Source organism: Notolepis coatsorum, assembly GCF_963971535.1.
Source record: "Notolepis coatsorum genome assembly, chromosome: 8".
Classification (NCBI taxonomy): domain Eukaryota; kingdom Metazoa; phylum Chordata; class Actinopteri; order Aulopiformes; family Paralepididae; genus Notolepis; species Notolepis coatsorum.
This window is the reverse complement of record NC_140172.1, coordinates 115096139-115111168: the sequence shown is the minus strand read 5'-3', so window position 1 is coordinate 115111168 and position 15030 is coordinate 115096139. Positions and strand designations below refer to the sequence as shown.

The window sequence follows — 15030 nt, the reverse complement described above, 5'->3', positions numbered from 1 at the left end:
AGTCTTTTGAGAAAACACGGCCTGGAAGACCCCTGGTCTGTGTGTGTCGTTAGATTCTGGAAAGAAAACCCTATCGTGGGAATCACTAGCATCAGCATCAGCATCAGCATCATCAGCATCAGCATCAGCATCAACAGCAGCATCAGCAGCATCAGCATCAGCAGCATCAGCAGCATCAACAGCAGCAACAGCAGCATCAGCAGCATCAGCATCAGCAGCATCAGCAGCATCAACAGCAGCATCAGCATCAGCAGCATCAGCAGCAGCATCAGCAGCATCATCAGCATCAGCAGCATCAGCAGCAGCATCAGCATCAGCAGCATCAGCAGCATCAGCACCAGAGTGGGGCCGCGTCCCTCTCTCTCTGATGCAGGGCTAGTTTGAATGAGTGCCTCTGACTAGGACCGTTGCCAGAGGCCTCCTGAGATATGCAGCGCGATACTGGCACAGAATACAAATTGCGACCATGACAGGGATTAAGCTACAACGCATCTTTTAAATGACTGTAATTAAACTGTCAAAGCTGCAGAGCCGCAGTTTTACCACAGAGTACAAAGTACAATCCCGTCAACACTGTATTATAAGCCCCGGTTTAAACATGTGATGACAGCTGGAACAAATAGACTATTACCACGACACACAGAATCACAGATAACGGAGCTTTGTGTGTGTGTGTGTGTGTGTGTTCACAGTGCACGTGTGTCTCTAGGAAAATCAATTGAAACGAGGGAGAGGACCACTGTGTTAGGACTTTGGAACCTCGCACAAATCCGCTGCATGGCTCTCACCTGTCCGTGGCTCCAGCCCACTTCTCCGCGCCCCTTCAGGCAGCTCTCCAGGCGGACGGCCGTCCCCGAGACGAAGTGTTTACTCTCCATGCACATGCTGCTGGCCACGTTACGCAGCTGCACGCACGCACGCACACACACACACACACACACACACACACACACACACACACACACACACACACACACACACACACACACACACACACACACACACACACACACACACACACACACACACACACACACACACACACACACACACACACACACACACACACACACACACACACACACACACACACACACACACACACACACACACACACACACGTCAAAATGTTAGTTTAAAAGAAAAAAAGTTTATACTATACAAAGCATGGATAAAGTAAAAATGTTGGAATGTATTAGTATTATTATTATTATTATTATTATTATTATTATTATTATTATTGATTTGATGTTTTTTTATTTTCGTGTCTTACATACAGGTGTATGCCCAGCCCATATGGGCTTACAAGACACATAACAATAAGTATATAATAATATACGTGACCAATTACTTGACAAATGACATATAGACCAAGATGGCCACAAGAATAAGAGTATAAAATAAAACGTAATATAACACAAACTGTGCGCAATGTAAATAAACAAAGAAACGAGAGGAATTCAAATACAATTACATAGGATATAGTGTGTTTTGTCTCAAGTGCCATGCTTTCTCCAAAAATCCTGCAAAACTGAAGATGTCCTCCACAAAAAAACAACTCAACATACAACTCTCAAGACTGCCAAAACAAATCCGGATTTACAATTAGAACTGTCTCAAATAAAGCCCTCCTCAAAGCGCTGTACAAAGGAAAATAAAAAACAAAATGATATTCATCCTCCACCACTCCCAGATCACATAGAACACACAGCCGCTCCTCCTCAGGCTTACCTTGGAATCTACCCACTTCCACAGCCAATGGCAGGGTGCCAGACCTCAACTGTTTACTATTAGTTATTATTATAATATAATATATATATATCATATACATAAATATGACGTGTTTCTTTTTAACACATAAGTGTTACAGTCAGTGTACCAGTTCTACCAGTCCTTTTTCTGATAACCAAGCCTTCCATCCAAACAGAACCTTACTCTGCATATTGGAACTCAGAGCACGCCCATGTCTTCCATCTTGTCAGATCAATGTTTCACTTGCATGACTTCACTACTTGTTGTCTGCCTCTTGTACCACTGTTTTAAAACCAAATCAAATGAATAGAGAAGAAGTGTGTGTGTGTGTGTGTGTGTGTGTGTGTGTGTGTGTGTGTGTGTGTGTGTGTGTGTGTGTGTGTGTGTGTGTGTGTGTGTGTGTGTGTGTTTTGAGGGGGAGGCTTTGGATGAATCTTGTGTTATGCATTACGTTGGACAGCTTGCTCACAGAACCCATTATGGAAAAAGAAAAACCTAAATAATATTTCTTTATAAAAAGCTCAGCCATCTGAACTGACGGTTACCCGCAGAACAGCGCACTACTAAGCCAGCTATCATATCAAAACGTTCTTCTTTTGTTAAAATGTAGGAATGTATAAATCTGTATCCTGACACACTCAAATAAATATATACAAAAATAAAGTAGTCAACAATATGCAAGAGTGACTGGCGGATCCATGACCTTATGTTCAAGTTACAATACATTTCACTACTATTTTATTCACTAGAAGTTAGTTACACAAGAATGACTATTCTGATCATAGGTCTCACTGACTCCTCTGTTATCTCTCCACATACTTACATCATAGACTATGGGGTTCTGGACTAAAACACATGATCACAATGATCTTCTCAGATAGGGAGTCCCTGAGACAAATCAAATGGGGCTCCCTGAGCTATGGGGGGTCGTCGACGTGAACACGTTTGAGAACCAATGGTCTATGGATCAGCTTCAGACTATAGCTGATGTGATGACATCACAAAGCATTCTAGTGTTTGGATTTGGGAAGAGTGTGTTCACTAATACCTTCAGAACGCCTTAGATCGGATATAATTAATTATTCAAAAAGGATCATAGTTCCCATTTTAACATATTCAAATATCTCCCAGGTTTCTGAGCAATCATCAACGTTGCTTTAAGAGGGTTTTTTTTTGTTTCTAAAAGAGAAGATAAGATAAAATAAGATAAGATATTCCTTAATTGATCCCCTTGGGGAAATTCGGGCATGGGGAGGGGGGGGGGGGTACAGGTTGGGCATGGTAAGAGTAGAAAGACATAAATACAGGCAATACAATTGTATCTGAATATAACAAATATATTTATAAAATAAACTGTAAACAATATAATTAACTCTGAATATAAGAACAATGAGAAAGTGTCAGTACTGCACCTCTCCCCAGGCGGCAGCAGGGGGCTCCACCGGCGGGTAGTGCTTGGGCAGGTCCCAGGCCACCTCGCTCATGAACCACTTGAAGCTCTTACAGTTGAGGCCATGCCTCAGCTCCTTCTGCACCGTCATGTCCCCGGCGGACAGGTGGCGGTACTCGGGTCGGCGCTGGTAGATGTACTCCGCATACTCGTCCATCCACACCTCCGCCACGCGCTTCAGGTTCTGCCGATCACAAGATGACGTTCACATTAAAACGAGACGCGAGAGAGAATGAACTCCTATGTGGTTAAGTGAGAGGGTGGAACACCCCCCCCCCCCCCCCCCCTATTGGTAGTGCCGCTCGTGACACTTAAAAGCTGAGGGAATAGATTGAAAAATAAAAGCGTTTAAGGAGGGGTATAAAAGAGTCTGTGAAGTCAACTTTGAGGTTCTGTGCTGGAGGAGCTGCGTGTCAGGATTCTCTTAAAGGCTTTCTTCCTCCATGACCTCCCGCCTCCCTTCAAGTATCGACTGATCTGACACCGTAGGGAACAATGAAAGCGTCGCCGCGGGGACGCCGTCAATCACGCTATAGGTCTGTCATGGCGTCCTAGGGGAGGGAACAGGATGACACGAGGAGGGTGGGATGCGGCACGCTCAGCCACCGAGAGACAACGGCACTTCTTACAGCAGGGTGGTTCATATTCCCCCCCGTTTTCTAGTCCCGCTTCCTGCAACATGATGTCGATGGGTTGAGGTGGACCAGCATTCACCATATAAATATATAATCTTGAGCCATATTTGATTAGGGATACACACATTTAGAGTGGTTGGGTGAGGGAGAACCTTGGTAATTGTACCGGATGTGATGTGTGACCTGTAGGGGAGAGGAGGTTTATGGAGGGAATAATAAATAATAAATAAATAATAGTATTTTGAGTATTTCGGAGATAACAGCTGTGGTCAGAGGTACACATTTAGAAATGGTTCGAACAGAATAGTTAAGACCAGGCCCATTCTTTACACTATGAGAAAGGAATTTCATAGGGGCGGCTGGGTGGCGCAGCAGACATTGCGCTCGTCACCAACGCAAGAGACACCGGGTTCGAATCCGGCTGTCGGCGTTGCCTCTGGCTTGGGCCGGCCGTCATACTAACTCAATTGGCAGAGTTAGCGGGTGGGAAGTCGAAGGGTGGTAGTCTGGTCGTTGTGAACAGCGACTCCTACAGGTCGGTTGGGGCGCCTGCACAGCAAAGTCAGGAAAAATGGTGGGGGCAGTGTGAGCCTCCTACACGTTACTCCTCGCCAAATGAGAGTCCGCGCTGGCAGGTGAAAATATGTGACAGGCTGCCTCCACATGTATCGGAGGGGACATGTGATGCAAGGCTTCTATCCTCCCTACAACCGGCCAGTGGGGGGCATATGCGAGCAACGATCAGGACAGGGGAGGGAGAATTGGCACAAGAGGTAAATTGGGATGGGGAGAAAAATCACAGAAAAAGGAGGAGAAAAAAGTAGATAAAAAAAAAAGAGAAAGGAATTTCAATCAATGAGATCCTCCTTGGTATTGTGAAACTTAGGTCTCACCTCGACCATCTCTATGAGGGCAATAAATGTCATGCATATAAGATGAAAATGTTGAATACTGGGGTGGTCACAGAAGACAGTTTCTTAAACTTGAATTCTGGAGGCTAGACAAACCTTGCTACATAACCTACAGTATATGCCTGGTACAGGTAGTTGCAAGTTAAATAGTTGGGACAAGTATCCTTATGCATTATCTAGATTGTTACAGCATCTAAAGTCTTGTGGATAAAAGGAAATATATCATCCATCGGTGTTGCTATAGAACAGAGGATGGTTTGAGCCAAGGCAAGAGAGGGGATATTTAAGGCCACACTATGGGATAAACCACTGGTGTGAGAGTTAGGAGACATTGGGGACTCTTCCATAGTGATGGCAGTTTTCAGGGACTTGCAGTAGGAGGGACAAGATTAACAATTCTATTAAACTTAAGGTTGAGGCAGAACTTAGAGGAGATAGGAGGACGAGACGACCAGGTGGCACATGCAACTAAACTCTCTTGTATGGCTTCTTCGTGTGAGTCAAGTAGCTTAGGCCGCTTAACACAATGCAAAAAAGAATAAAGGGAACACATAATAATATTAATTCATTTTATTTATATAGCGCTTTTCAATGACCCAAAGACGCTGACAATAAGCAAACAAAGAACAGAGAAACATAGAACCACAGGGAAACATGCAACAGTATGAATACATAAGACATAAAACCACGAGTAACAAGCAACAAATACAAAAGCCAGTAGGGGAACAATCAGGGAAGTAAATTGAGAACAAATGGAACAGACAACAGGAAATGAGAGGCAATTTGCACGACAACCCCTATAAAGGAATGGTTCTGAAGGTGGTGGCCACAGACCATTTCCCTGTCCTCATCCTTTCTGGCAGATTTTTGGTTACTTTTGCATTTTGCCAGTGCCCTCACTACTAAAGGTAGCATGCGGCAGTGTCTGCAACCCACATAAGTTGCTCAGGTAGTGCAGCTCATCCAGGATGGCACATCAATGCGCGCTGTGGCAAGGTTTGCTGTGTCTCCCAGCACAGTGTCAAGAGCATGGAGGAGATACCAGGAGACAGGCCAGTACACCAGGAGATGGGGCCGTAGGAGGACAACAACCCAGCAGCAGGACCGCTATCTGGTCCTTTGTGCAAGGAGGAACAGGAGGAGCACTGCCAGAGCCCTACAAAATGACCTCCAGTAGGCCACTAATGTGCACGTTTCTGCTCAAACTGTGAGAAGCAGACTCCATGAGGGTGGTATGAGGGCCCGACGTCCACAAGTGGGGCCTGTGCTCACAGCCCAACACCGTCAGGCCCGATTTGACAGAGAACACCAGGATTGTCAGATTTGCCAGATTTGCCAGTGGCACTAGGGCTGGGCGATATGGCCAAAAATGATATCACGATATCGATATCATATCACTCGATATCTATAATTATCGATATTGTTATAAGTATTTAAAAAAAAACGTATTTATATTTTTTCAACAACAGATTTTTTTTATTTTGCAGCAATTCTTTGTCGTTGCCGCCGTCTTTAGTTTTACATCCCCTCACACTCCAGTTCTCAGGCTGCAGCTGGTTTGAAAGCGAAAGCAAACAGGCTTTTATGCTGGCTGTGGCTCCAGGGGAGTTGAATAGTTCTGGCTCTGCTAGTTTCTTTTCTATCTTTTGGCGCTTTTTTGGTGGACAAACCACAGCACATGTGCACTGTGACTCGTGACTGGAGTCTAGTTCTGCTAGCACACATAGCCTACTGTGTACAGACGGTTTCAAACTGTATTTTAAATTAGAAAGCAAACAAAATAAATGGACAAGATCCATCTCAATTTGGTCAGTATTGTCATTTGGACAAGCAAAGCCATTACTTTAAGTTGCAGGCAAGCAAGACAAGTCTGTCCACCGTCTCTGGTTTTAAAACTGCCCTGTTGCAGGTCACAAAAAGAAAATAATAATAAATAAAAATATATATTTTTGAATTATCAATCGATATCGATTATTAAAATATCCCTGATAATTATCGTTATCGTTTTATCGCCCAGCCCTAATTGGCACCCTGTGCTCTTCACGGATGAGAGCAGGTTCACACTGAGCACACACAGAGTCTGGAGATGCCGTGGAGAATGTTCTGCTGCCTGCAACATCCTCCAGCATGACCGGTTTGGCAGTGGATCAGTGATGGTCTGGGGAGGCATATCCTTGGAGGGCCGCACAGACCTCCATGTGCTATCCAGAGGTACCATGACTGCCATTAGGTATCGGGATGAGATCCTCAGACCCATTGTCAGACCATATGCCGGTACAGTGGGCCCTGGGCTCCATCTCATGAATGACAATGCTCTGCCTCATGTGGCTGGAGTGTGTCAGCAGTTCCTGCATGACGAAGGCATTGATGCTATGGACTGGCCTGGATGCTATGGACCTCTGGGACATTATGTCTTGTTCCATCCATGGATGCCATGTCGCACCACAGACTGTCCAGGAGTTGACTGATGCCCTGATCCAGGTCGGGGAGGAGATCCCTCAGGAGAACATCCGTCGTCTCATCAGGAGCATGCCCAGACGTTGTAGGGAGTGCATACAGGCATCTGGAGGCCACACACACTACTGAGCCTAATTTTGAATCGTCTTGAGGAATTTCCACAGAAGTTGTGCCTGTGATCTGATTTTTCCACTTTTATTTCGAGTATGAGAGGACTGCATACTTTTTTTGCAAACCAAAACAACATACTTTATACTTATAGCACATGCATGAGCCTGGTCTCTTTTGAAAGATGACATTCTGAAGTTTCTGATTCCAGAAAGAAATTCACTTTTAGTGCTAACGTAATAGTTACATAGGTCTGAACTTGAGTTGTAAAAAAACTTGTTACTCAAGTTTTTCTGTAGTATAATAATATAATGCAGGACCTGTCGCAGAGGTCTTTTAATGGGCATGCAACGACACTCAATGTTAGCGGTTAGCACACATGGTTAGCACACACACACCGGAACACACACGCATGCATTGTTTTTGTAGGATCGCCGATGCGATACTCCTCTGCGCTTAACCCATCCCGTCGTCCTTCCCCCCAAGGGCAGCCGGGAGCAGACGAGGGCTGTGGCATGAGCCACGCCTGGGGACCATCCAAGTGGTCCTGCCCGTCTTTGTCAGGGACGCGACAGCGTTAGCAATCTGTTGTTTTGCATGTTTTTCCATTGGGTTTCTCTTATCTGGGGGGGAACTCTTGTGAGCACGGGGAGAACATGCAAACTCCACACAGAAAGGCCGGGGAGATACCCCACCTGGGTACCTGGCATCGCGGAAACCTGGTCCCCAAGCGGGAATCGAACCCTGGACCTCCTTGCTGTGAGGTGACAGTGTTAACCACTACACCACCGTGCCGCAGACAGTAGTAGTTAGTAGTCCAGAGGTAGTATTTCCCCAGAAGGTGGTATGGCTTACAAATGCAGACAGAGCCATAGCCTGAAGCCTTATGTAGTAAAACTCAGTTTTCTCATAGACTTCAATTAATTTGGCTTCCTGTTAAAGAATTTAGTTGTTTACCTAGATCCCTGATTCACATATCCGCACATGGGGTATCATTGGAAGCCACACTCATTGGCTACAACTAGAGTTGTTCCGATACCGATACCAGTATCGGAAATGCCGCCGATACTGCCTAAAATGCTGGTATCGGTATCGGCGAGTACCCTCTAATGTTGCGCTCCGATACCATGACGTAATTTATCAACAACACTGCGGACGTTGGGCTCTGTAGATACTTTATATACTCATACTTCGCTGGGTGAGCATTATAAAACAAACGTGTGCTTAATCGACCGTGAATTAAAGTGTCAATTGCCATTAACAGCAGAGCAGATACTTTCTTAAAATGCCATTGTCCCGACAGCGCTGTTGACGGGGAGCTCTGATGAGTTCGCTTGGTGGCTGGTGTTATTAGCATTGAACAGCTAACCGAAAGCTAGCTTTGACGTTACCTTGGCTAAAGTTGGGGCTATTCACATAATCCAGCAATAATGGCTGCAGATCTGCAAGCAAAGTACAGCAAATTGGCAAAGGAGTATTCCAAGTTAAATCACAATGTCACCGGCAGTAACGTTACAGTCTTTCCATATAGCGGTAGCTCATGCTAGCTAACATAGCTCACGGTAACGTTGTCATTGCACAATTGCACGTCGCGTACACAATTAATGACATGTTGCGGACAGCCATATCGGCGACAATGTTTAGCTTTTAGTGCCAAATGATAAGAGTCTGAGGCGGAGTCTCAAAAGAGAATGTTGAATATTTATTGTGCAAAAATCACAACAACAGAGCCTCTGGTACTAAACGGAGCCTTCTTGTGGAAGCAAGTGCAGCAACGAATAATGTCCGTGTGGAACTAATGTGCCAACAACCTTTCCGTGGGTGAACTCATTGAGATAGTTTTCAATTACTGATACTAATACTAATCTATACAATCACCTGTTGTTGAATAAATACCATTACTTTATAGTTATTACTAAAAAACAGTATATATAAAACAGTAGCTGTATTAAAAAAAAAAAGTTTTATAATTTATATAATATTTTTTAATTTTTTTAATGTATGCACTGGTATCGGATAAGTATCGGTATCGGCCGATACCCAAAGCTTAGGTATCGGAATCGGATCGGAAAGGAAAAAATGGTATCGGAACATCTCTAGCTACAACAATCCACAATCATTTTCGAGATTGGATCTAGATTGACGGAACTACTGCAGCCTGAGTCGGGAGTGGTATTTTGAGCAATACCGTGTACTTTGCACAAGCCTCAAATACCGGCATGTAACTCGAGAACCGCTGAACGGATTTTGTCGGATTTTGTCGCTATCGACAGGCAACAAATAAGACTTCAATTCGATATATATATTGTATTACAAAATATGCACACCTGAGCCACTAGGGGTCGCCAACGTGCCGGTTGAAAAAAAGTCCGAAAAACTGCCCTGATATGGGCTGTCACAGCTTAATTAACAGTACTGTATATTTGCATATCCTGCATGTCACACATATAACAGTACTGCATATCTGTATGTCATGTATGTCATAAATGTCATGATTAGTTTAGATTAGATTTTTATATCTGTATATCATTATTGTGTATGTCATAAATGTCATTATGAATTGAAAATGGGGGACACTGATGTAAACAAGACAAAAGTCTTTCTCTGGTCTGCATCCCCTTAACAATTGTGTGTATTGAGCTGTACTGTACCCATTCTGCAATCTGTTAATTAAAGTTTTCAATCAATCAATCAATCAATCAATCAATCAATCACATCTTACATTGAATTTGTTGACTAGTCGGACAGACTGACAGCAATGACGGGTCCCCATCTACCCACTGTTTTAGCTTCTGTGTGATGGTAGCCCCTATTGTCCTCCCTACTCCACAGGTCCTTCCAGATAATCTTCCTCTTCTCTCTATACTTTCCCAGTTCATCCACTGTCCCTGCTTAGCCTGGGCCACAGCCTTTTCTACACCTCATTACTTCCTCTTGTGGGTGTACCTGCTCCACTATCGGTGTCCTCCTTTCTGTGGGACCTGCTTTACTCCATACTAGCTTCCCTAAGCTGAGCCCCAGGCCCCTCCTGCCTTGTTGCACCTTACCTACAATGTCTGTATGCCTAAGAGCTGCCTGTGTTTCCTGTACTGTCCGTCTTGGTTTCCGTTCCCTCCCTCTAGTTGGATTTGGGACCAAGTTACTAACTATTGTATTTTTTGCTCCCTGATAGGAATGACTCTGTTCTCACCTCACACACTTTTCACTGGCTTATCCCTTATCAATGGAATTTCCTCCTCATCTATGTAAAACATTATCTCGATTACCTTCCCTCTGGTCAATTAAATGCTTCTAGACGTACTAGGCTTAATCTTAATCCTAGCCCACTTGAGTCTCATTTAACTTCTCTAGTAACCTTTTTGTACAAGGCACTGTTCTGGTCACTAATGTCATGTCATCCATGTAAGCCCTAATTGGTGGGAGGCACAGTCCACCCTGCTCTAATAATTACATCAATCACCTTTGTGAATGCTAGTGGGGAAATAGTACCCTGCCATAATGCCTATTTCTAGTCTCTGTCATGCTGTTGTAAAATATGTAGTACTAAAACACATTCTAATATATTAGAAGTATGCTTTCACCAAATTTACAATCATCCCTGGCACTCCAAAGAAATCAAACACACTCCAAATAAGGAGTTTAATAAACGCATTTGCCAGGTCTAAAAATACACCATCTTACCTGACCATCATACTGGTGCCTATCATACTAGTGTGTTCTATGCATCCTGCAAATCCTGGGATTCCTGCTTTCTACACTGTAAACGATTCCTTTCTAGGTAGTTTGCTAGCCTCTGTGCCACTATAATAAAGGAAATCTGACCTTCTACATTCAGGAGGAATATGGTCTAAAACGGGCTTAACAGTGAGGACTCTTTCTCCTTTGGAATTAGGATTCCCCCTGCTCTACACCAAGCTCTTGGTATAACCCGTTTATCCCATACTTCCCTCAATAACCTCCACAAGAATTAGGAAGTACATCAAGCACACTTTTATAAACCCGGTAGGGGACTCCATTCAGCCCTGGGGCTGAAGAAGCTTTAGCACGCCTTACACTACACAGTTACACTTCCTTCCAGCTTGGTGGCCTAATATCCATATTATACTCTCTCCTTATGGTGGTATATCTGGAGGAACAAACTTAAATGGATCCCTATACAATTCTCTCCTGACTCGCTCCTTCTTCTGTCTCTTCCTCCTAAGTTGTTCCGCCCTCCTGAGTTCTGCCAACCAACTTCTTAGCTCTTCCTGCAAAACATTAATTCCCTCTCTCTCTCATCTACTGATGTCTTTCTCCACTGCTTTCTTAGCCGTCTCCTCTCCTTCACTAATTTCTCTATTTCTTTCTGCCGTCTGGACCTAACTGACTGCAATCGCTCCACACTCTTTCTCTCAATGATTTAAAATCTTTCAACACTATATTCATAAATTATGTTTCCCATCTTTTCAAATTTATTTACCACTGTTTGTTTAAGCCTATCTAGTAATTACAATTATCAGATCGGAACTCTGTATCGGCAGATATATCAATATTAAATGACTGGAATAGGGATCAGGGGCAAAAAACTTGATCGGGACATGCCTACTGAAATCTACTTTACGTGCACTGTGGAGTAGATTTCAGTGAGCTTCAGTCAGCTTGACAGGAGCATGACTTCATTGACCTTGCATTAGTTTGTGGCTAACTAGCCAGAGCTAGTATGTGGAAGAGCATGAATTGTGTTGAGAAAGGACTCCATCAATCAACATAATTGGTACACAGTAAATAGGGCTAGGGCTCCAGAAATGAGAACTATTCCGTTAACACATGCAAATAAAGTATTATTAGACTCATGCTGAATTATAAATTAGTTTGTGGTTATTACCACACATGATATCTCGTAATGACCCGTTTCAATGGGCCTAGTCGCCGGACTGAATTACAACCATAAGGCGGCAGCAGTAATATTAGTCTTTTAAGAGCTGCTCATGGCTCACACACTATCATTAACAAATATGATCCGTTATGGCTTAAATAAGGTGTTAACAACATAATAATGAATTTAATTAAGACGACAATAGACCTTTTCAAACATGAAAACATAAACATTGTAAATGGAAAGGTTTATCTTATAATAGCTAAACACTCTAATGATGATGTCACAATGGCTACTGGCAGCTATAGAGTTCTGAGAAAAATGTAATAAAAAAGTTAAACCTGAAAGGGTTTGGGAATAGAAGGCTGGAGAAGCAAGCACACTCTCACTGTTTCACTTTGTGTTTAATACAGCACAGGAGACAGGTCTGGTTATGATGAGCCATTTGTCAAGAGAACGACTCCTGTGGGAAAAACATGCTGAGAGGCATCGAAACCAGTTCATCCAGTTGAAAGTAGTTGCCAGTAAGAAGCTGGCCATTGCACTCCCACGTGTGAACATGCCTGGTCCTTCTCTGCCACTGGTTCTGGGCGCTCTACTTGATTCCATGTACTTGAATATGTCTCACCTGGGGACCTGGTGACGTTAAAACGTACCGGGTGCTCTAATCCAGTGGTTCCCAAAGTCGGGGTCACGACCCAAAGGTGGGCCGCGAGCAGCCACGGGTGGGCAGCGAGATGTTTTTTTTTTTTTTTTTTTTTTTTTTATTTATTTGTTTAATTATTATTATTATTATTATTTTTTTGGTCAGGCCACTGAACTTAGAAGCAGGCCAGGACAGTGTTTCTAGTTGTATTCTAAAATTCTATTCTATTGTATTCTAAAATGTGACTATATGGTTTTATATTAACTTAATAAATAAACAAAAACGAAAAATCTACTTATTTCAACGAACATTTCAAACTAAATAACAGATTATGCACATAAAACGCTGAAAACAACCGAAGCAACAATAGTATTTTAATGAGGCTATTATTATTATCATTATTATTTTGCAACAAGTTAGCCCTCTCATAAATAGCACATATAAATTAATAACTAACTTGAACTAACTTAATAGGATTGAAGTGATATTTGGCTTAAAAAAACGGTCGCCTGGAAAAATAAAATAAAAAAAAAGCCTGACGATGTGCATTGGGCCGCGGCTCTCTGACGCCTTATTTTATGGGTCCTGGCCTGAAAAGTTTGGGAACCCCTGCTCTAATCCAGCGGGGACCCACCGGAGAAGGGCTTGTGGCCCGTTTTTGGGTCTCGACACATCGTCTTGAGAACTCTGTTCTGGGACTGGCAAGAGTGACTGTAGAGCCGATACTTTTAAACCGTGGAGCAGATACAGTAAATCAAATCAAATCTAATTCCAAAACTAGAGCACTGAAATCGACATCATCGGGTATAAAGTCTGGAGTTGCTTCTTGCACAATGAATTGGAAAATATGAGAGCACCCGAGGTAGAATACAGGTTCACATTCAGTTCCAGAAGTGAGAACACTGCTATCGAATAAAGCTCACGGGGTCTCCCATCTATGGAGCAGCTCCAGACTTCATCACAAGTTCGAGTCTCGCTTCTCCGTGTTCTGGCTTTTATACATATTGATTGTATTGTCCGAGGCCATAGGAACAAAATGCATGATTTCTTGAACTGGTTACTATTCCCCTTCAACTTGACGCACACTGAGTGAACAGGTGTAGTAGATTGACCCCATGGAAGATCCACTACTATGGAACGGCACCATTTTGGCTAATGAAGAAGACTATAACACAGGCTATTAGCTGTGTGGTCTCTACTCAATAGGTGACTATAGGCTATTAAGCAGCTCCTCCGTTCCAGCCGATGGTATCATTACAGTCAGACTGCAACACAAAGAAAATCTATACTCCAATGCAGGCACGGCGATGGGACACACATCCGGCTAAAGCCTTTGAGGTATTAAGGAGTGAGAACACAGGGTCTCTGAGCCCCCTAGGTAAAAATCCATGTCTGTGAATACAGATTGGACCAGACTTGGAGGTAAGTTATGGTGGAGTGAATGAGAATATGGGACCTTCAAGCCTTGAAAGGAAAGAATCTCAGGTTCTCTGAGTGTTTGGGGGAAGGGGGGGGGGGGGTCAGAGATAGAGAAGAAAGACCCCCAGGCTGCACAGAAACACACACAAGACTTTCTGTGACAGACACTTGAGGGAATAAACCATCTGCTAAATCTTTCAACAGTAGATTCAACATTACCTCAAGGCAGGAATGTTGGAAGACCATTATGAGTTGTTTTCATAGGGTACTGAATATACAACATATTGCAGTTTTATGGTCAGTATGATTTAGATTGAGTTCAGAATACCCTCCTCTGGTGTGGAACGGTGCAGTGACTATCCTGCATGATTTTGGTAACTCTTCATATTACGGTACGCAAATTGTGATAACGGTGACATTACTATCAAGATCTGGTAATGACAAGTGATTAACTGTAATTACTTGTCCATACTTACTTGTTCTTGGCAGTGATTTCAATGTTATTATGTAGTAATTACATAGTATGTTTACTATGTAAATAGATAGTGGCTTTTTGTAAATAACATTTTAGTAGCTGTACAATAGTGGCTTGTGAGACTGTTATTAGCTAAAGCAGACAATGTTATTCTAACAGTATTGAAACTGGGCCGCTGTAACAGTATTGTATTGAGACTGGGCTAGTATAGTAGACAGTGTTACTGTAAACATACTGTATTGAGACTGGGCTAGTATAGTAGACAGTGTTACTGTAAACATACTGTATTGAGACTGGGCTAGTATAGTAGACAGTGTTACTG

At 43.1% G+C, this 15030-nt stretch overlaps 1 protein-coding gene across 1 annotated transcript in view; it reads right to left on the bottom strand.

The window, feature by feature from the left end:
* galnt10 (UDP-N-acetyl-alpha-D-galactosamine:polypeptide N-acetylgalactosaminyltransferase 10 (GalNAc-T10)) overlaps positions 1–15030 on the bottom strand; it is a 254013-nt gene that overhangs the window by 6452 nt on the left and 232531 nt on the right. Inside the window, exons 9-10 of the mRNA XM_084320169.1 lie at positions 3165–3386; positions 789–905 (exon numbers count right to left, since the gene is read on the bottom strand). Coding sequence (XP_084176295.1) covers positions 789–905; positions 3165–3386 — 339 coding nt within the window. The remainder of the gene's footprint in view (positions 1–788; positions 906–3164; positions 3387–15030) is intronic.